General features: G+C 41.5%; 1 protein-coding gene across 1 annotated transcript in view; it reads left to right on the top strand.

Annotated features, from left to right (window-relative positions):
* Positions 1 to 775: 775 nt before the first annotated feature.
* Positions 776 to 22,359, top strand: part of MAP4K1 (mitogen-activated protein kinase kinase kinase kinase 1) — a 539,453-nt gene continuing 517,869 nt past the window's right edge. Inside the window, exon 1 of the mRNA XM_069206994.1 lies at positions 776 to 966. Within this exon, the coding sequence (XP_069063095.1) occupies positions 859 to 966 (108 nt within the window). The 5' untranslated portion in view covers positions 776 to 858. The remainder of the gene's footprint in view (positions 967 to 22,359) is intronic.

The raw sequence follows: 22,359 nt of genomic DNA, 5'->3' as shown, positions 1-22,359 counted from the left end.
TTTGGTGAACTTATACAGTACTTTCGGACAAACTGTGAGGTCAGTCCCTTCCAGTTCTAGAATAGTTTCAGACTACTCAGTTCTCCTCACTGAGGTATAGCTTAAGTAGTATGGCATAGTAAGCACAGGGCCCACGTCTATGCATACCTCTCACCCATAGGGCAACTACAGCAACAAACAACAAACGAGCAAATTAATGAATTTCAGCCACTAGCATTCACTCATGGCTGCATTCTAACCCATTGTTTTTTCACCCACTTTGCCACTTTGGACTAAGGCCAGTCATATTCAGATCATTGGGCCTGCTCTGTTAGAAACAGTCCAACCCAAAAAGCCAGGCCAGGTCGTATTCAGATGGGAGCACAACCCCAGACTCATTTTGGTCTGCTCAGGCCTCACCCGTTAGTAATAGCTTGTGTCCTGTGGCACAGGGAACAGCGGGCCCCAGCATGGGCCCACTCTGCGCACTTAGGCCTGATGCAAACAAAGTGAGGGATGGAATTCTTGAATTAAAGTTAGGCACTGTTGATCTAACAGGCCGTATTCTAGACCATAATTTCCACCTGCTAGGCTGTGGCACTCAATGTACTGCTGTACATTACCAGCAGTACCTCTATACACAGACTCATCATCACTACTTTATCATGTGTAGTTGAGTAGACGTTAAGCTACCGCCTCACAGTGAGCCGAGGGGGATCTCCCACTTCACCGAAGCTGTCTGATTCTGAACAGGAAGCAGCCTGAGGTTTGTCGGCCTCGATATCTGGCAGATCTTAAGTCACCCCAGCGCCACACAGAACACACTTACATTCTTACTCGTTCTGAAGGCTTTGGGGGGTGCCAAGGGGATTGCAAACCATGGACGCAGCAGGCCGAGCCCCTCTGGACATTTCAAACAAGAACCCCCACGAAGACTTCGAGCTGCTCCAGCGCGTGGGAGGGGGCACCTACGGGGAGGTTTACAAGGTGAGTCCGCAAATCCGAACACCGGCACGAGCTCACCTTCCACCGAGCCTAAAATGTAGCTATGGGGCAGAGCGAGGAGAAGGGTACTGTGTGACAGCGCCACAGAGCGAAAAATACCAAACTGAAAACATCTGGCATTAGAAGTTGGAGAAGGTCGTTTTGAACCGCTTTTCAAAAGTAAAATAGGAAAACAATGAATGACGTTCGCCCGTTGCACCCTGTTTTCAGTTTCTGTCTGAGGCAGAGCACACCTTTCACCTTGCAGAAAAGTACAATTTTGTTTATTTAAAAAAACGCCCAGAAAACCAAATCCTGAACCTTATCCCGTTGCCTAGCCGATTAAATATTCTATATGGGTCTATGCTATGGTATAGCACAAAGGTGCCCATAGGAGATCACGTCAGAGCGCGCGGAGACAATCAACTTCTGTAAACACCATATTGCACTGCGTCCGGTGACAGTAAACTTGCTTCCCATTTACCGTATGCAGGTGAGGGTCAGCAAACAGTTTCATTGGCGTAGTGCATGAGGGCCACATCACTGTAAAAGACGATGAGAAGCGGGGTTTGGGAGCCAGGAGTGAGGAGCACTGACAGCTGTGTCCCAGTTGTTGTACTGGAAAATCAGTTGATGCTGCAGGAAAGGTAGGTTTGGTGTGCTTTGCCTGGCCCTAGAACCACAATATGGGCGAGTTCAACGTGAACCTCTGCCCTCGAATAGCTGAGGGTGCTGCAGGGTAAATTAAGCTCACAGGCGTTTGTGGTGATTTATTGAAACAACAAGGGGCGCCGACGTTCAGAGGCGAAATGCATTTGCAGAGCTACGTGCGGGTCTCCGTTTAAAAGAATCAGGTTGTTCTAACAGATCCGATGGATGTGATAGTTACTGCTCAGAAGTGGTGTGATGGACTGGAAACGCAGGGGGGCGATGAAGGTCAGAGTGAAGCCAAAGCATGGTGTCTGTGTTATTTCTGTAGTTGAAATACATTATATTGTGGCTTTTGCAGGTCAGAGCAGAAGTGCAATCGTGCGTCTGAGGATGGGGTTTGGTCACGTCTCAGTACTGATATGGGTTCTCCGAAGCATTATTTCGAAAAGTTTGACCTTTAGGATTTGAACATCAGCGCCTATAAATACCACGAAGTTATTAAGGTGCTAGACGGTTTTAGTAAAAGCTGCTTGAGCTCTTGGGCCGCTAAATCTATCAGGGGTTCACTCCGGAAGCTTTGATGAGATTTCCTCTCAAGGTGTGGGGGAAGAAGGGTGGGGCTGGTATCGGGAGGGAAGGGCTTTCTCGGTTTCACATTTACTGTCTTTGCTCAGAACATTTTTTTCAGCATGACTTGACTGTCATCATACAGAAAGATAAACGTGATACTGTGGGAGTATGGTTTTGTTATACAATAAACAAGTGACCATGTTTTTTGGGCAGTATCAAACAAGTACTGGCAAAGCCAATAGGTCTGTTGTTGGATACCAGCCTTTTTGCTTCGTCAAAGCTTGTTTTGTTTTGTCATTTTTTTGTAAAACTTTCTTTTTGATGAGCTGCAGGTCCTTGCCAACATAAAAATAATATAATAAACATTGGTTCAAAGAGTTTTTTGGGCCTCACAAAACACGCTTTGACATAGTAGTACCTGGTACTGAAGGGAACTGCTTTCTGTGGAAGTGCTCTTTGTGACAGAGCAGATTACCTCTTTCGGAGTGCAGTTTACCAATGGTTTAAGTTGGTGAACCCGTTGCACTATGCTGAATGCCTCAGTGGGCGGAGGAAAATGTGACTGATATAATAGCATACCAGTGCATGAGGGGGGCTGGCTGAAACACTCATAAGTAAATATATACACATAATTTTAGTGAAAAGGTATTGGGTAATACCAGGCACAAAAATACACCTTCCATATTTTCCTTTGCTTGCTTCATCAATGTGCATTTTCATCTTGTTGAAGATGTTATCATTCTGGCTTATTCTTTTGTCAGTGATGTCACAAGCCTAAATTTTGCCCAGGTTGTGCTGTCAGGTTTGCAGGTTGCTGTTATGAATAGGCAGGTTTCCTCTACGGGTTACCCTGACTTGATGCTTGCATGAACACCTGCATATCTGAATGTTTCACCACCTGCATGACCGTATCTCTTATTCTTACGAAGCCTGTCCATGACCCATTTTGACTTCAAATTCATGTATAAGCACATGGATAAATATAGGATTAGGGACACGTCTAGTCCTCATGCACCTCATCAGCACTAACCATAAAGGCTGCATTAAAGATGCACCCTTCCATCCATAGCGCTCCCACGGAGTAGCTTGCTACCCATCCACAAAGTGGTTCACCGTCACGGCAGGGTGCTCTCTATAATGCAATTACAATACAGTACAATTGATCATTGGGCTTTGCCTCATTAAAGGAATGTACTTTCGTTTTAGAGAAGTGGCTCTTCATGTGGTGAACAGAGACACCTGAACATTTTGTTTGACTATTCCAGTAAGGTGTTGTTTTTGTTGCAGCTTAGATTTAGATAATACCCTTTGTTAAGTTAGGATGCCTTAAAAAGACAGGAACATAAGATTATTTCTGCCATTGACTAAACATGCAGCATTTGTAAACGCAATGAATATAAATATTTCAATTAAAAGTCATGAAATAGAATGCCTCAAGCCCCTATTGATGATAGCATCAAGAGAATTTGCCATGGGCAATGATGTCATAAGTTTGTAATTTCTTTATTTAATAATACTGCCACCAGCATGCATTTTCCTTTGCTGATAATTTCATAAACCTTCCTTTATTTGCCCACACATTCAGTTTGGGATCATACATTCAGCATGCTTTTTCTTCTTTGTTGATTATGTCATTAAACTGTACTTTGTGCTTACATTGATCTACAGTGTGTATGTGTATGTTGTTGGTTACATCATCAGAGTGTATTTTACACCTGTATCGATGTCCTCAGCCTCAACTTTTCGCTTGACGTTGATATCTTCTGCCTATATATTGCTATTTTGGTGACAGTCTTGATGTCTTCAGTGTATCCTTGCTGGTGATGTCACCTGATTGCAGCTCACACACAAGTAAACCAAGGTCCAATTCTCCCTTCCACAGAAATGCCCAGAATTTGTTAATTTAAACAGTGGGTAATCAAGTGAGTGTTTGGACCAGTTTTCCCCAAGAAAGCAAGCGTCAAAAAAATACTAAATTTGAGAACCCACTTGGATCATTTTGAAGAATTGTAGTAAAATTTGAAATTTTACTACAATTCTTCAAAATGATCCAAGTGGGTTCTCAACTTTAGTCATAATCAAAAAATGCCCAGGCACTCGTGAAGTAATAAAAAAGTCAAAAGTCCGTGTTCGGATATACTGAAGTTCTCTTCCAATCAATCAAGTACACTGTAGACCGGCAATCGTTAGCTTAAATCACGTTTATTATTGAGGTGTAGTTCTTATATATTGGTGAACTGACAACAGCCAACACGTTTTTCGTCTTCTGAGATAATAATCTCATTGACTTCCTCAGGGCTGTGAAAGATACAATTATGACCAATTTACACACATATACTCTGTGTTTAAGTTTAAAAGTACGACAATAGGGCAAATTATTAGCCAAATTCCATCACCAATCCCCAAGTGACATTGTGATGAACATCATTGTGTGCACACCTAAGTTCACTGAAAGTAACCATTATGAGTGTAAACAATAACATGGAGCCACATATAAGTATAGTGATTCAAGGCAAGAAAAATATAAGAAATAGTAATGCAACCCATTTTAAGCCAGAGTATTAGGATAGGCATGACTAATTATGACACAAGCGTCAGAAAAGATTGGGGCGTGGGTCAGCCTGTATAAGCCCCACACTCCACAAAAGAAAATAATACATTAAGTGAAAAGGTGCTCCCTACATTTTTTTCAAAAGTTAGGTAAAAAGAAGATTCTTATTTATCAAGAGGTGAATCAAGACATAAAGATTCATACCTCAAATGATAATCCATTCAATAGTAATGACGATGCGGAAGACTTAAGTAGATTGCTTCCCATCAGGCTCCAACTAATAGTGATCTGAGAGAGAATTTATAAACATAATCACCAAATCAGTTTGTTATTTTAAATGGTCGATAATGAGGCCAGCGGCCCGATCTCAAACAAAAATAAAGAGTAAAACTATTACCCTCCAAGTATTAAGAGCCGTTCTTAAAGTCTGCGTAGTTTAAATGGTCAATAATAAGGCCAGTGGACGAATCTCAAACGCATATAGAGAGTAGAGCTATTACCCTCCAAGTATTAAGAGCCGTTCTTAAGGTTCGCGTAATGAGAGAGGCATCTGTGTACACACCTCTCATCTGTAGTCTGAGAGTAAAACGTCAAAGAAAACATTAGAGGTAAATAGGAGCACAGAATCGCTGTCACAAAAACTCGCTAACAGCAAACAGAAGACTCACTTACCGAATCGGCAAGAGCAAGACACAGAGTAACGTGTCTGGAGGAGAGCAGAATCTCACTCTCTGGTCGGCCTATAAGCGTGTCGGCATCGAGAGGAGTCTGTCTTTTAAAGATAGGTCGCTGGTAATGTGAGAAAGCAAAAAGGGACTAAGGGCCAGATGTAGCAAAGGTTTTTACCCATTCTGTGTCTATGGAAAAAAGTGTTCGTACATATGGCCCTAAATTCCCTAGTCGCAAGCCCCATCTTGGGCAAAACCAAATCGTATCCCTATTGCTTCGGTTAATCAGACCGAAAGGAGAAAAGAGAGTGAAAGGACTATGATAATCCATAGTCGGTGGCCACCATTTTGGAAAGGAAGTATAAGAGGTGGAATTTATAGATATACTACCTAGCCACCATCATTAATATAAAAGAAAAGAGAACGTATGGGAAAACAAAGGTATCAAACCGTCCACATAAAGCAGGGGACAGTAGGAAAGGACACAATATCATAATGTGAAAGCAAGAAGCAGGTGGCAGTAGAAATAAAACCATGTCTCTAAGAAACAAGTTATCTCACATGTGTGTCATGGTAGTCATGAAATACACTGGCTCAAATAAGAACAATTTATCTAAAACATAATACACTTTACAGCACATGATGAGAAGAAACTTGACATCGACTAGGTTTTGATCTTGACGATGTGGATGTTTACAAAGTGAACAGTATAAATAGCAGTAAAAATAGTTTTTGACCTTTTTCTTGTCCAGCATAATTGAGGCCAAGAAAGCACTAATCAGTTACATTTCTCATTCACAAAGAAACTCAGACTTGACATAAATATCTTGTTATTTACAAAGCCAAATCAATCCCCTAGGAAATATTCCATTTCATAATTCGTATGGAGGCCTTCCTCCACTGCTCTTAGTTTAAGAATCCAATAACATTCTCGTTTTCTAAGTGACAGTTCCCTATTCCCCCTATGGGGGTCCTTGCTTATATATTCAAATCCAAAAAATTCAAAACTCTTTATCTGACCTTGTGTGGGGCATTGTTTCATGTGTGTTACTATAGGGTAACGATCATCCTCTTGTCTCAGAGCCCTATAATGCTCACTTATTCTCATTTTTAGTGATCTGATCGTACTGCTCACGTAGTATAACCCACATTTACAAGCAATCATATATATAACATAATTACTGTTACAAGTGATGTTTGAAACAATGCCGAATTGGTCACCAGCCTGATTACTGAAGGTGAAAATTCCAGATTTAGCCCATTTGCACATCCTGCAGTGATTACATTTGTAGAAACCTTTGTTGCGGCTGGTAAGCCAATCTTCATTTTGACGTGTACTGGGGTAACTGGGGCACAATGTATTCGTAAGGGTTCGTCCCCTACTGTATGTAAAGATTGGGGAATTCGAAATGAATCCCTTAAGGGTTGCATCTGCTGATAGCACATGCCAATGTTTCGTCATGCACTTGCGTAGTAATGCAGAAGTTTGTGTATAGTTAACTATACAATGAATATTGGCATTAGTGGGTCTGGCTTTATGTCTAAGAGTATCTCTTCTCGTGATTCTCATAATTCTACTGCGCATTCTTTCAAGAATGTGCGGCGGATAGCCATGTTGTTTAAATCTATCTTCCATGTCATTTATACAATTTAGAAAGTCAGTATCCAAACTACAATTCCTTCCTGACTTTGAGCTCCTTGAAACTAATGAATATTCTGATAGAAAACACAGTCAGGAAAGTCACCAAACTACAGTTAGAAATATCATGTTTAGAAACTGAAATAAAAAGTTTAAACTTGGAGGAAGCGACCGCCAAAAACTATGCGATCCTGAATGAGGTCATTAATCAACACCAAAATGAGATCACACAAAGAAAAGCACGCAAACTTAAATGGGATGAAATAGACTACAGAAATGGTAGAATTTTCACATTTTCCCAAAAATATGATCATCTGATTAAAAAGGGGGATGTTCTACAAACTCAGGATACAGGTTCTCAATCATCACTTAGCACCATTTCAGTCAGTAATTGTGAATCAAGCATGAGTTCCAATACTTCAAGACAAGATGTCACAATCCAACAGGGTACCCCTTCTTTTTTAACAGAGGTTCGATGGATCAGACAGGGACAATGGGAAACGAATCGACGCAAGGAAGACCCCGTAAAACAAGGAGGGGTAAGAGAGGAGGGAAACACAGAAATAAGAAAGGGAATGTAAACCAGGTCATGAACAAGCAGAAGTAAAGGATACAAATGAGGGCACCATTTCCATTATAAACCTCTCTAATTTGGAACTAGCAACACATGGCGTTAGACTATTGAGCAAGGTCCTTGGATTTTGTCCAGGGAATTTTGGTGATTTTCAAAAAACAAAAATCGATTTCTATAAATTCATTAGATGTTTGAAACTCAAAAAGCATTTTACTCTCCACACTGATGATAGAGGTAATGATATCCTGCATGATATTAACAAAGACCATCATCCTCTATCAATCAAGGATGTTTATGACACCATGACACTACTATCTATTACAGATTATGAGCAGGTTCCCACTACTGTTTCACAAATTCTGACAGATTTAGAGATTCCTTCTAATACACTAAGTAGTGGTCTGAAATCTAAATCCAGGTGGACGCCTAATCTTTTTAGTGGTAATTGTATAGACACTTTTTTCAAGTTGGTGTGGCAAGACCAAAATATTCTCGAACGCAAGAAAAAGACTCATTACCATTTCCACCACAGTAATTTGAGCCACGAAGAATGCACAATTTTAAGACACTTACAAACACACAACAATATAACCATCTAAGAGGCTGATAAGTGAGGTAATATCGTAGTCATGAACACCTAGGACTACGAATCAGAGATATTTAGGAAGCTGGAGGATGACACATGTTATGAAAAAATTGGATCAGATCCTATACCAGGAATTACTAATAAGATTAATACATTCTTAAAACAGTGTCTCGATCAACATTTATTAAATGAGGATGAATACATGTATCTTCGAGTCTTCAGACCTAGACATCCGTGCATATACACTTTACCAAAAATCCACAAAAACCTAAGCTTTCCACCTGGCAGGCCTATAGTATCAGGGATGGGTGGTCCAACGGAGAGACTCTCTGAATACGTGGACATATTTTTGCAGCCCTTTGTGGTTAATCTTCCCTTATTCATTAAAGACACTAAGCATATCTTAAGTATCCTAGCGGATATTAATTGGGAATCAGGGATGACCTTAGTAACCCTTGATTTGACATCCCTTTATACCAGTATCAATCATAACTTGGGAATGATGGCCTTACGCCATTTCCTCCACAATAGATCAGCTAGCTTGTACAAACATACCAAAATGCTACTTGGTATGGTGGAAATGATTATACATAACAACTTCTTTTTATTAAAAAAAAGAATGGTACCGACAGAAGCAGGGGGTCGCCATGGGATCCAGATTTTCACCGGCATATGCAAACCTCTTTATGGGGTACTTTGAACAGAAGGTCATTTGGAGTATTGAAGGTAATACATGGAACACAGATATATTATTCTGGGGCAGATATATTGATGACTGCATAATGATTTGGACGGGTGATTTACTGAAACTCAATAACTTTATTGAATATCTGAATTCCAATGATCTCAATATTAGATTCACTTGGGAACACAGTACGGTCAGTAATCCGTTTTTAGATGTAGAAGTCTTTATTCTTAATATCAGGATTGAAAGTCGTCTGTACAGAAAAAGTACAGCTTGCAACTCCATATTGCACGCAACAAGTTCACATCCCAGACATCAGATAGATTCGATCCCATATGGTGAAATGGTTCAGGCAAGAAGGAATTGTAGTTTGGATACTGCCTTTCTAAATTGTATAAATGACATGGAAAATAGATTTAAACAACGTGGCTATCCGCCGCACATTCCTGAAAAAGCACGCAGTAGAATTATGAGAATCACAAGAAGAGATACTCTTAGACATAAAGCCAGACCCACTAATGCCAATATTCGTTGTATAGTTAACTAGACACAAACATCTGCATTACTACGCAAGTGCATGACAAAACATTGGTATGTGCTATCAGCAGATGCAACCGTTAAAGGATTAATTTTGAATTCCCCAATCTTTACATACCGTATGGGACGAACCCTTAAGAATACATTGTGCCCCAGTTATGCCAGTACACATCAAAATGAAGATTGGCTTACCAGCCGCAACAAAGGTTTCTACAAATGTGGTCACTGCGGGATGTGCAAATGGGCTAAATCTGGAATTTCCACCTTCAGTAATCAGGCTGGTGACCAATTCCGCATTGTTTCGAACATCACTTGTAACAGTAATTATGTTATATATATGATTGCTTGTAAGTGCGGGTTATACTATGTGGGCAGTACGATCAGATCACTAAAAATGAGAATAAGTGAGCATTATTGGGCTCTGAGACAAGAGGATGATCGTTACCCTATAGTAACGCACATGAAACAATGCCCCACACAAGGTCAGATAAAGAGTTTTGAATTTTTTGGATTTGAATATATAAGCAAGGACCCCCGTAGGGGGAATAGGGAACTGTCACTTAGAAAACAAGAATGTTATTGGATTCTTAAACTAAGAGCAGTGGAGGAAGGCCTCAATACAAATTATGAAATGGAATATTTCCTAGGGGATTGATTTGGCTTTGTAAAATAACAAGATATTTATGTCAAGTCTGAGTTTCATTGTAAGTGGGAAATGTAACTGATTAGTGCTTTCTTGGCCTCAATTATGCTGGACAAGAAAAAGGTCAAAAACAATTTTTACTGTTATTTTAGACTGTTCACTTTGTAAACATCCACATCGTCAAGATCAAAACCTAGTCGATGTCAAGTTTCTTCTCATCATGTGCTGTAAAGTATATTATGTTTTAGATAAATTGTCCTTATTTGAGTCAATGTATTTCATGACTACCATGACACACACGTGAGATAACTTGTTTCTTATAGACATGGTTTTATTTCTACTGCCACCTGCTTCTTGCTTTCACATTATGATATTGTGTCCTTTCCTACTGTCTCCTGCTTTATGTGGACGGTATGAGACCTTTGTTTTCCCATATGTTCTCTTTTCTTTTATATTAATGGTGGTGACTAGATAGTATATCTATAAATTCCATCTCTTATACTTCCTTTCCAAAATGGTACCCACCGACTATGGATTATCATAGTCCTTTCACTCTCTTTTCTCCTTACGGTCTGATTAACCGAAGCAATAGGGATACGATTTGGTTTTGCCCAAGATGGCACTTGCGACTAGAGAATTTAGTTCCTTATGGCATTCTCACATTACCAGCGACCTATCTTTAAAAGACGGACTCCTCTCGATGCCGGCACGCTTATACACCGACTAGAGAGTGAGATTCTGCTCTCCTCCAGACACATTACTCTGTGTCTTGCTCTTACCGATTCGGTAAGTGAGTCTTCTGTTAGCGTTTTTTTTGTGACCGCGATTCTGTGCTCCTATTTACCTCTAATTTTTTCTTTGACGTTTTCCTCTCAGACTACAGATGGGAGGTGTGTACACAGACGCCTCTCTCATTACGCGAACCTTAAGAACGGCTCTTAATACTTGGAGGGTAATAGCGCTACTCTCTATATACGTTTGAGATCGGGCCGCTGGCCTTATTGTCGACCATTTAAACTACGCGGACTTTAAGAACGGCTCTTAATACTTGGAGGGTAATAGTTTTGCTCTTTATTTTTGTTTGAGATCAGGCCGCTGGCCTCATTATCAACCATTTAAATTAACAAACTGATTTGGTGATTATGTTTATAAATTCTCTCTCAGATCACTATTAGTTGGAGCCTGATGGGAAGCTTTCTTCTTAAGTCTTCTGCATCGTCATTACTATCAAATGGATTATCATTTGAGGTATGAATCTTTATGTCTTGATTCACCTCTTGATAAATAAGAATCTTCTTTTTTACCTAACTTTTGAAAAAAATGTAGGGAGCACCTTTTCACTTAATGTATTATTTTCTTTTGTGGAGTGAGGGGCTTATACAGGCTAACCCACGGCCCAATCTTCTCTCACGTGGGTGTCATAATTAGTCATGCCTATCCTAATACTCTGGCTTAAAATGGGTTGCATTACTATTTCTTATATTTTTCTTGCCTTGAATCACTATACTTATATGTGGCTCCATGTTATTGTTTACACTCATGACGGTTACTTTCATTGAGCTTAGGTGTGCACACAATGATGTTCATCACAATGTCACTTGGGGATTGGTGATGGAATTTGGCTAATAATTTGCCACATTGTCGTACTTTTAAACATAAACACAGAGTATATGTGTGTAAATTGGTCATAATTGTATCTTTCACAGCCCTGAGGAAGTCAATGAGATTATTATCTCAGAAGACGAAACACGTGTTGGCTGTTGTCAGTTCACCAATATATAAGAACTACACCTCAAGAATAAACGTGATTTAAGCTAACGATTCCCGGTCTACAGTGTACTTGATTGATTGGAAGAGGACTTCAGTGTATCCGAACACAGACTTTTGACTTTTTTATTACTTCACAAGTGCCTGGGAATTTTTTGATTATGTTTTGTTTTTCTTAGAGAAACATTGGAGGAGTGGGGAGGACCCTCCTGCTGGGAGCACCGTGCCTATCATTGACTACTTACAAAACAATCTGGTGATTTACTGTGAGCGCCTATTCCTATAAACCTTCTTCCCTTTGTCTTCTCTATACTCTCAACTTTAGTCATCTGATTGCAGTCTGCCGTTGTGTTGAAATCTCCCTTACAGTTTGTAGGGCGAGCCTACCAGACAGTACAAACTGTCTGGTTGTGTAAGACAAATTGGGCTTACCAAGAGCATACAGGGACTTGCATCCCACTTATTGCGTATTGCTGGTTTGCTTTACTCTTGCTCTTATTTGCTTGCTTTCTATTCAATTTCTTTGTTTTAACCTGTCCATCGTGGGTTTGTCCTTCCCTTGGAGCATAGCCTTTTTATTATCTCTCTGATTACTGGCTTCTACCGTACAGCTGCTCAGTTTTAGAAAAATATTTTTCACCTTTTTGATTAAGCATTCCATGAGAGTGCATGTGTATTCTAGCTCTCTCCTTCTCTCCTTATGTAAGCCCCACAAATAACCCTCACATTCTGTGTTTCTCTCTCTTGAATTCGCCCCCTGCCCTCTTCACTCTTTGTATTATTAACTGGTCTCACCACTATTGCCCCCCCAAGCTCGAAAAGCAAACTTATTGACTGGCCAATGCATAACATCGCTAAAGTCTACCAGTGAGAAAAAACTCCAGATCACCTTCAAGTAGCAAACAATTCAAAATGATATATTACTTTTTCTTTAGTGTGCTGAATGACTGATCACAGGCACTGTATTTCAAATGTCTACTCGTAATCAGCTGCACTCAAGTCCACAAGTTTTCTCTGTACATCTAGGTGATATGCATCTTTTTCACTGCTTGCTCTTAATGCTGTAATTTTCCCTCACACTCTTGCACAAATAACCCAAGGGCACAATAGCTGATTTGCAGCTCCCTGTAAGATTCCTTTTGATGTGTAAACAGACCATAGATCTAGAGGTTGCCTATCTCTTTCCCTTGTAAACCAGCTGAAGACAATGCTTGAAATCACAGCAGCTATGTAATGAAATTGGCCTCACAACACAAGCTCTTCAAACAACCACTTGTTATGTCTAGAATTACAGCCCCAATGCCTAGTGTGAAACTGCTTACTGTTCGCATCAGTGCTATGTATCTTAACACAGGACTTCACAGCTCTTTACAGAGACATCTTCCTCCCTTGGCACTACTGCCAGGCTTTCAAAAGTTGAAGTTCTAAATGATCCTGGGCAAAATGACAGAGCAATGCTCGCTAATATCTTTAAACTCCTAGTTGATATTTTTAAATCTGTGCCACAGCAATATACTGCAATAATCACCTTTGGGCTCCCATATGACGGTACTGGTAGGGTGATCTCAACTTTTCCAAAAAGGCTAACTATCCGTAGTAGAATGTGGCAGGGTCATTCAATATTAAGGTGTGTTAATGTGTGCTTGTATCATATTAACAATTTCATCCACACTGTGAACCTCTCTCAACCTTAAACAGTTAATGTGAAGGCAGCAAGACACCATGTTTTTAGGTGTGGCTTAGAAACAGCATTCTTTTTTGCCAGCCCAGTGATTTTCAAGAAATCATAATATAAATACATACATTTTCATCCAGGGGCTTTCGTTCTGCCCTCTTCATCAATCGGTCTGTTTAAGTGTCAGTAGCTTTCGCATTTTGCTTCCATCTCCCCCAATATACAGTATGGAGTGATGGACCTACACCTTCATCAATTGTCTCTCTTCACTGTGTGACAGTGTTACACTCGTATACATATACACATCCATCTCAACATTAAACAAGACCAGAGCCAATGATAGTAGGAAAACTGCTTTTATTTACATTTTTTACATTTCTTTGTGTCATGGGACATTTTACACATTTTTCCAACACATACTCACCACCCTCACCTTGGCACTTTTTACCTTTTCCTACTTCAATACCTTTAATGCCTACCGCATATTTTTACAAATACCCTCCTTCCCACCCAGTTTTATTTTCAGTTTATGTCTCCTGCACTGCTGCTTCCACCACCAGCTCCTTTGTTGATCTCTCAGTCCCTGCTGGCCTATCCATTTTTTTATTTATGTTTTGTTTAGGAGGGTCTTGCAGCTACTGTTTGCTGCAGGACCACTCCACAGTAAAGAAAGCATTTTTGAACTAAAAACATTTCTTCTTTGTTTTTTGATTCAAGTAGATTTGCCATCTTGGATCAGTAAATAAAAAAAATCAAAGTAAATTTGCCCACGTCCTGACATATGCATGGACATACATAATTACTTATATACATGCCAGTGGAATGACTGTATCTGCATTATCCCTGTAACTTCTTTTTTCCTCAATGCTTACAAAATAATATTTCAACTCACACTAAAAAAAGAAAAACTTAAAATTCACTGAAAAAAACAAAGGTTAAAGTGACATTATAGTTAGATAAAGAACAAAGACTATTACTTACAATAAAATAAATAAAGAAATTCACTGAAAAAAACTAAATGTTAAAGGGATGTTATAGTTAGGTAAAAATATCATTGAACCCCCTGCAATGGGCCAAAGTCAAAGATAAAAAGGAAGGGCAATCCACAGGGGTTGACTGGTATTAATCACAAGATGGCACAGCATAGGGCTGGCCAACTCATCTTTACTATTAGCAGCTCTAAGGTAATATCTAAACATTACCTTAGAAAAGATGCAGTCTGTGAGTTCTGTATAGATTCCAAACAAACTTTCAAATTCCCTACAAAGCTCACTCACTTCCAGGCCATGCAAGAATCTGAAGTCTGCGCTTCAACACCTAGACTTAGCTGTAGATAAAATTGCAGAGGAGCTGGGGTGAAGGAGGATGGTGAGGCTTTTTAAGCAGATTCCATTCAAATAATTCATAAAGTGGCCCCTAAGAGTGGTCCTCAAAAAGGAACTTAGGCAGTTTAGTCTACAACATAACCCATCACAACCAACAGGTGAGTCAATGCAAAACAGGGGTGATCCAGAATAAGGCTAAGTAACTTACATCAGTGAAGACTATGCCATCAACTTGGGCAGGGTGGCTGGAAGGAAATGGGACCCTGATAGTGTAGGAAGATATCAGATGTGGTTCTTACTTGCTACCGGTGCATCCTTCCAAATATAAGCTACTAGGTTTCCAATGTAAGGGCCTCTTTTTTTACAACCAGTGTTTTAATATGGGATGCTCTGTGTCCTGCACTTACTTCAAGATGGTTAACGCATTCTTGTAGGTCGCCCTCCATTGGTAACATCTAGGGTTGGAAAATGCCACTGCATAGATGATATCTTATTTCTGGAGGGAGCCAAAATCTGATCAAATCTGGAAGCATTCTCGCACCCGGTGGAATATGTAGGCATCCCTTGTTTAGGGTTTGGAATAAAACAGTGGGCCCCACCACCACAATCACAGTTTTGGGGATAGAAATACTTTAAATCTTATAACTTTCAGGTCCTCCAGAGAGACGCTAGAGACCCAGAATGAAGATTGGATACAAACGTTACAGCCACGGAGATCATCTGCGGCGTACCCCAAGGATCCTCCCTCAGCCCCACTCTTTTCAACGTCTACATGACCCCCCTGGCGAACATTGCACGCAAATACGGACTCGACCTCATATCCTACGCCGACGACACCCAGCTCATCTTATCCCTCACCAACAACCCCACCTCAGCTAGGACCAGACTACATGAAGGAATGAAGGAAGTAGCAAACTGGATGACAGACAGCCGGCTGAAACTGAACACAGATAAGACGGAGGTCCTCATCCTCGGTCCTACTCCCACCGCATGGGACGACTCCTGGTGGCCACCCGCCCTAGGCAGCACTCCCCAACCCACCGACCACGCACGCAACCTCGGCTTCATCCTGGACTCATCCCTCTCCATGACCAGACAGGTTAACTCGGTGACCTCAGCATGCTTCAACACCCTCCGCATGCTCCGCAAGATCTTCCGCTGGATCCCCACCGACACCAGGAAGACCGTCACCCACGCCCTCGTCACCAGCCGCTTGGACTACGGGAACACTCTGTACGCTGGCATCACCACCAAGCTGCAGAGGAAACTTCAATGGATCCAGAACGCTGCCGCACATCTCATCCTGGACATACCCCTCCACCACCACATCTCCGGACACCTGAAGAAACTTCATTGGCTCCCAGTCAGCAAGAGGATCACCTTCCGACTCCTCACCCACGCACACAAAGCCCTCCACAACCTCGGACCCAAACTCATCAACAACCGCGTCTCCTTCTACACTCCTCCGCGCACTCTACGCTCTACTGGACAGGCCCTGGCAGCCGTAGCCCGCATCCGCAAAGCCACCGCCGGAGAAAGATCCTTCTCTTTCCTGGCAGCGAAGACCTGGAACTCTCTGCCCAGCCACCTTCGTGCCATACCTGATCACCTCACCTTCAGAAGGCAGCTCAAGACCTGGCTCTTCGAGCACTGACCCCCCCCCTCCCACCCCCCCCCCAAGCGCCTTGAGACCCTTTATGGGTGAGTAGCGCGCTTTATAAATGCGAATGATTGATTGATTGATGGTAGTATCATATCTCCTTGCTCCATCAGTTGTAGAGCAGACAGGTGGAGCGATATGGAGATGAGGCCTTTGTACTATTAATTGTAATTGTAATTGCAATTGCATTTATATAGTGCTTACTACCTCTGAAAGAGTGTTGAAGGGCTTTACAGCGGGCAGCACTCCACTCTGGAACCCAGGGTTAGTGGTTAGCCCAGCATAATTAGTTATTGTTAGCTACTGGGATTCCTTGAGTGCCTGTACAAAGAATTCCATATATTCACTCTCGTTTGTGGTAGCTAAAATTAATAGGAGTTAGTTATGATCATTAGTGGAAGTGAAGTTCATGCACATAGTTGATGGGATTCAGCTAGAAGAGATTAAGCATTTTAGGGTAGCTGGTTAAACCTGTGAGGCGAGCAATGATCCACAAAATAATAGGTGTAGAATGTAATGTTTTCTGAGGAAGTGCAGCACATGTGCTGGAGTCTTGATGCATGTTTGTATTCGATTGACAAAGCCAGTAGCTCAGCCTTTGGGAGCTGAAGACCTACTGGCTTTGCCAATGCTTATTTTTTTAAGTTCTGTTTACTTCTTCGAGCTCAGAAAAGTTCAGCCAGTGTTATAGGTAGTACTCAGGATTTAAAGACTGTGCATCCTCTGGCACCTTTGGACTGCCCCCACATATTGCCACTACAAAGAAATCCCTGTGCTTTGGCCAAAAAAACAGCACAACGTTTTGCAATTCTGATGAGAGAGACCTGAGAGACTGAGGACCAATATTCCTCCGCACCTTTTTGTTTCTTGCACCTTTATGCCATGATTAGAGCAGAGCAGTCTCCTGATTCTCCACTGGCTCTTGCCAGTTGCAAGGATTCATACTCAGGTGCTTTGCTTATTAGGTATTTACACCTGACCATCACAGTCAACCCAATATCCTCGTCTGCTTTTTATGAATCTATGCTTTTTATGACGAAGGAAGAGTAGGTATCGTCTTTGTAGTGTTGGACCTAAACATTCTCACCAAGAGCATACTTACTCTCAGGCAAGGTACAAGAAAAAATCAGGAGGTGTCTAAAAATAGAACTACCCAGTATCCCCCACATAATAATGTAAAGCTAGGTCAGCCACGCAGACAAAATGAATATAAGAAAACACAGAAGAAGAACCAATGAAGAACAAAAAGAGTCTTCTTGCAAATTAGACTCACCCTAACTAGTATTTTCTCTTATTTTGATCCTATTGATATTTTGGATAAGACTACTTGTGAGAAAAGCCCAGCCCTACACTCCCAGAGGTATGTCCATGGACAGCTCTGTTGCCTCTGTAACACAGGTAGTATAGGTCAATATTTGGGTATAGAGATCATCAGAAAATACTTAGAGTGTAACAGTCTGTATGGATCTAGTTTCTCTAGCTACTCAATCCCCTGATATTGGCAAGGCAGCAGCGCCACAAGAAAGAGTTTAATTGCTAAGGTGGCTACAGAAAGTAGTATCAACATTCCCAGGAGCAGTTTGTGCTAAGAACAACACATCTTCGACCAATGTTTGAATCCTTTAGCAGTCGACTTTCATATGAACAAGGTATCAAATGAAACTGACATTCTTTCTTAAATACAAGTAAGAACTTCTTGACCATTAGACCTTCTTTCAATAAGGTGATTCAGCTTAAAGAATTTGCTCTTTTCTCCCAGTCAATTAGCATAACTGAATTCAGTGCTCTATTCTTGTCAGACACTGGCCCTTTAAATAGAGCCAGGACATTGAATTGTTTACATTTGTTTTCCTCATTGAAATCTTTAACTTCTGCTGAAATCGGAAGGGTTCTATTCCCGGATAGCATGATTTGTTACATTCAAAAGCTGAGGTTTGGTCAAATTTAGTCCCAGCAATCATTCTGGGCAATGAGGACATATCACCAGAAGATGATCACTCTAAGGGTAGAGGTCTGAGACAAGATACACCTAAATCATTTGATTACAAAGTTTTTGATGTAGAATTTAACCCCGTGAACCATCCTCGCCCTACAAAACTTAGCACGCTCAGTAGTTGTGGAAGTAAATACAGTTGGTAGCTCCTTAAAAACTCCCGAACAAACTACAGTCTGCTAGCAGTTAAATAAACAAACACAAATCTATCATGGTCTTGTTTATTAGGAGCACTGAATACAAATAAACTCAATCAGACACAAAAATCTGTTTAGTGGAAAAATATCTCTCCTTTCAAAGAATTTGGCAGTGCTGCTCAGGAAAAAATAAATTTTCTGGGTCTCAAAAAATGAAAACTATTTGTCTTCAAGAAACTTGGCCTGTGTAATTTCCTAGAGGATTCGTACTATGGGGTATATTTATGAAAAACCATGCAGCGCAGCAAGTCACTGTGCTGTGCTGCATGATAGCGAAAGGACAGGAATGCACCATACCTAACATTGTACGGCACATTCCTGTCTTTTCCCTGCGCTGGTACACAGTGTGCTGCCCAGAGACAACACAGGCACCCGTGCACCATGGTGTAAGGGTGCCTACGTTGTAAGTAGGATTGTTTTGGTGCAGGACGGTGCACCTTCCTGCACAAAAACAATCCTGAGAGGCATTTTCCTCTTTCTTTCTGTGCTGCAGAACCTGCATGGACCTCTTTTTTTAATGAGCTGCAGACCTTAGTAGCTATAATAGTAAATGGAAGAATGGATACCAATATCCCAACCAAGATGACCAGACAAGTTAACATCAAAAAGTCCTGTGTCTTCTACTTTGCCGCAAATCCTATTGGTCTGGCATTGTGATATGGCAACACAGACCTCCCAGTTGCAGCCCACACCTTCCACTATTTGGGTATTCAGATCTACTGAGATACAAAGGACCTGCTTGAGGGAAACCTTGTGAGATTGATCAGTTCATTAAATCACAAAGCACCTTTTGGATCACACTGCCCGAATCAGTCGCAGGCTGGCTAGCCTTGAGAAAGATGGTTATGTTACAGCGTTTCCTGTATTATTTTGTAAACCTTCCTGTGATGGCGCCAGCGTGGGTGTTCCATATGTTAAATACTCTGTTGGAAGACCTCACCTGAGGTAAAGGGCACCATAAGGTAGGCCTTACTAAATTGCAACTTCCCACGATTAGGGAAGGTTTGGGGACTACCGATTTCAAGGCATATTGCATAGTGAAGCAACAACAGTGGCTGTCATACTGGCTAGTGGGACACAATTTGTCAGAGATAGGTTACTCACCATCACAAACCACTAGGGGTCAACTCCATAGATTGACATGTCCTGGGGTGACCACACCACGAACATGTCCTCCCCTACTCCAGGTAGCCCTTGCATACTGGAAACAAGCACTGAGGTCCACTGCTGTCTCCTTATCGTATGCACCAAATATTCCTTCCTGTGGTCTTCCTACGTCCTTGGAAACATTCATAATGTGCATTCTGGACAGGTGGGAGCAGGAGGGGGATGTTGACGGTGGGTTCACTGATTCAAGATGGTACATTGCTGTCACATGCAGATTTTGTGCAATTGTACAGGCTTTTCTAGACACTATTTCTGACACATACCAGCATAATTTGTTACACACTGTAACATTGGGCCCAGATGGGAGTGAACCCAATACACCTGAATTACTGACGGCACTGTATACTATAGGGAATGGGTGACATCTTATTAGCTGGCTCTATCGCGGTCTTCAAGCACACCTGGGGGCATCCCTGAATTCTTTAAAGCAGACCTGGGAAACTGACCTCATTCGTGAAATCCCAGATACAGACTGTGCACGCATACTGGAATATCCCAAACATGTCTCCCACAACGTTCGATTTAAATGTATCCATTTCTCTATCCTACACAGGGCATATCAAACACCACATAGGCTTGCTAAAATGTTCCCTAACGCCTCCTCTGGCTGTCCCCATTATAAGGCTCCAGAAGCCAATCTTGTATATATGTTATGGACTTGTCCCTGAATATCCCAGTACTTGGCAGGAATAGCAATGGCTCTTTCAGATGCTCTGGGCTGGATCAATGTAACATACCAGAGCAATGTCTTCTGGGCCTCCATCCCTGATCGAGCAGTTCGAAGGTGATACTGCGATTTGCAAATCTGACTTTATTGTTCGCAGAACCACTTATCACACAACAATAGAAATCCCTGACTGCTCCGAGATAAGATGGCAGGACGAGGTAGCCCATTGTAGTCCTCCAAAGAGCGACGCTCATCGTCTTGAGGAGTATCACAGCCTCTGCAGGAAACCCATCTCTCTGGCGTGAGATGCTCTTTTAGAGAGATTTAAGGTGCAGGACATGGCATCAAACTAACTAGCTTTCGTACATGGTTTGCAACTCCCCTGGGGAGGGTGAGATATCATTGACAATGCCCATCATACCCGGTGCACTAGCTGTCACTACAGTCGATGATGACTTGATTGTATTCCTCCCCCCGTCCGTTTGTGTATATTATCTCCTACTCCTCCCCTTGCATGGTGACATAACGTCTATATCCCTCTTTGTATCACTACATGTTTGGATCTCCAGGATTAGATGATGTGGCTATTGGATTAGGGGTGTCGGGGGATTGAAGTTTATTGTTCGTTTTTTGTATGATTACAATATAGCCTGCAGCCTTTCTGACATGACCAGATATCTATGTAACACAATTTAATTCAGAAATGTCATCTTGGAACCTATTGCAGCTTTATGTAAAGTCATGCCTCAACAAAAGGCAATAAAGTGCGTGTTAAAAAAAGATGACCAGGCAAGGCCCTTTAGGAGCAATCATTTCTTGATTATATCCTATACAGTGTTCAAATTGCTTCAAGAAAGGAGTGTTATAAGTACTCTATATATATAGCGACTATAACTTTCTTCAGTTTTGTCATAGGAAATGGTTCTGGTTTAATGGATGTCCATTGTCCACCAAAGAATGCTAGATCGCACCAAAACCCCCCTAATGTTAATCTTTTTAATGACTTAGTTGCATAGCGGCGGCTCCTCCACTAAGGAGGAGGAGCTTTGCCTCTCTGCTTTGTGCAGTGCAGAAAAAGGAAAAATAAAAGGAGAATAATGCAATGTTATTTTATTTTTCCTGGGGAACCAGATTAGGGCGGGGTGGGACTGGGCTGGGGTGGAGGAGGGCTGGAGGAGGAGTGGAGTGCCCCTTACGTGTGCATGACCATTTGACCAAAAGTGTTGAGCTGGCCAAAGGGTCATGCGAACTTAGCATTTCTCCACTTGGCTGTATTGCACAGCTGGGAAAGAACATGCCCAGGCTCCTACTTCCTCTCTAAGCACCGAACTAGTTCCCTCAGACCAATCACAATGCTGCTGTCATGCTGGTGACAGCAGCATCGTGTTTGACTTGGGGTAGTCTAGGAGCCAGTGTGATTTTGTGCTTCTGGAAGTCGGGGAAGAGAAGAGGACGTAGCAGAGAAGGAACTGTCTCTCCTGACGGAAAAGGTACTTTTTTTTGTTTTTTTTATACCCCTCGCCCCAACAGCCCCATTGAGTAGCAGCTGTCACTATGGTTGCATCGTTTTATATGGCTCTGTACAACGTTTCCACCGGAGATCCAATTAATACTTATGAATGATCAATTGAAACACCTTCATGACAAAAGAAAATGCAACTATTGTCCCATGAAACTAGAAAAGGATGATGTGTATGGTCAATTGGCAGTTGCACTCAATAAACTTATTCGAGAAGTTTCTTTCATTTTCTTTAGTTCATTTGAAAATAATTAGTTCACTCAGAGAAAAATTTAACAGATATTGCTTGGCACAAAGAAAAAGACAACTGCATTTGAGTTGG

The sequence above is a fragment of the Pleurodeles waltl genome, chromosome 9, assembly GCF_031143425.1.
Source record: "Pleurodeles waltl isolate 20211129_DDA chromosome 9, aPleWal1.hap1.20221129, whole genome shotgun sequence".
Lineage (NCBI taxonomy): Eukaryota > Metazoa > Chordata > Amphibia > Caudata > Salamandridae > Pleurodeles > Pleurodeles waltl.
Note: the sequence above shows the minus strand (reverse complement) of the source record. Positions and strands in the feature narration are given on the sequence as shown.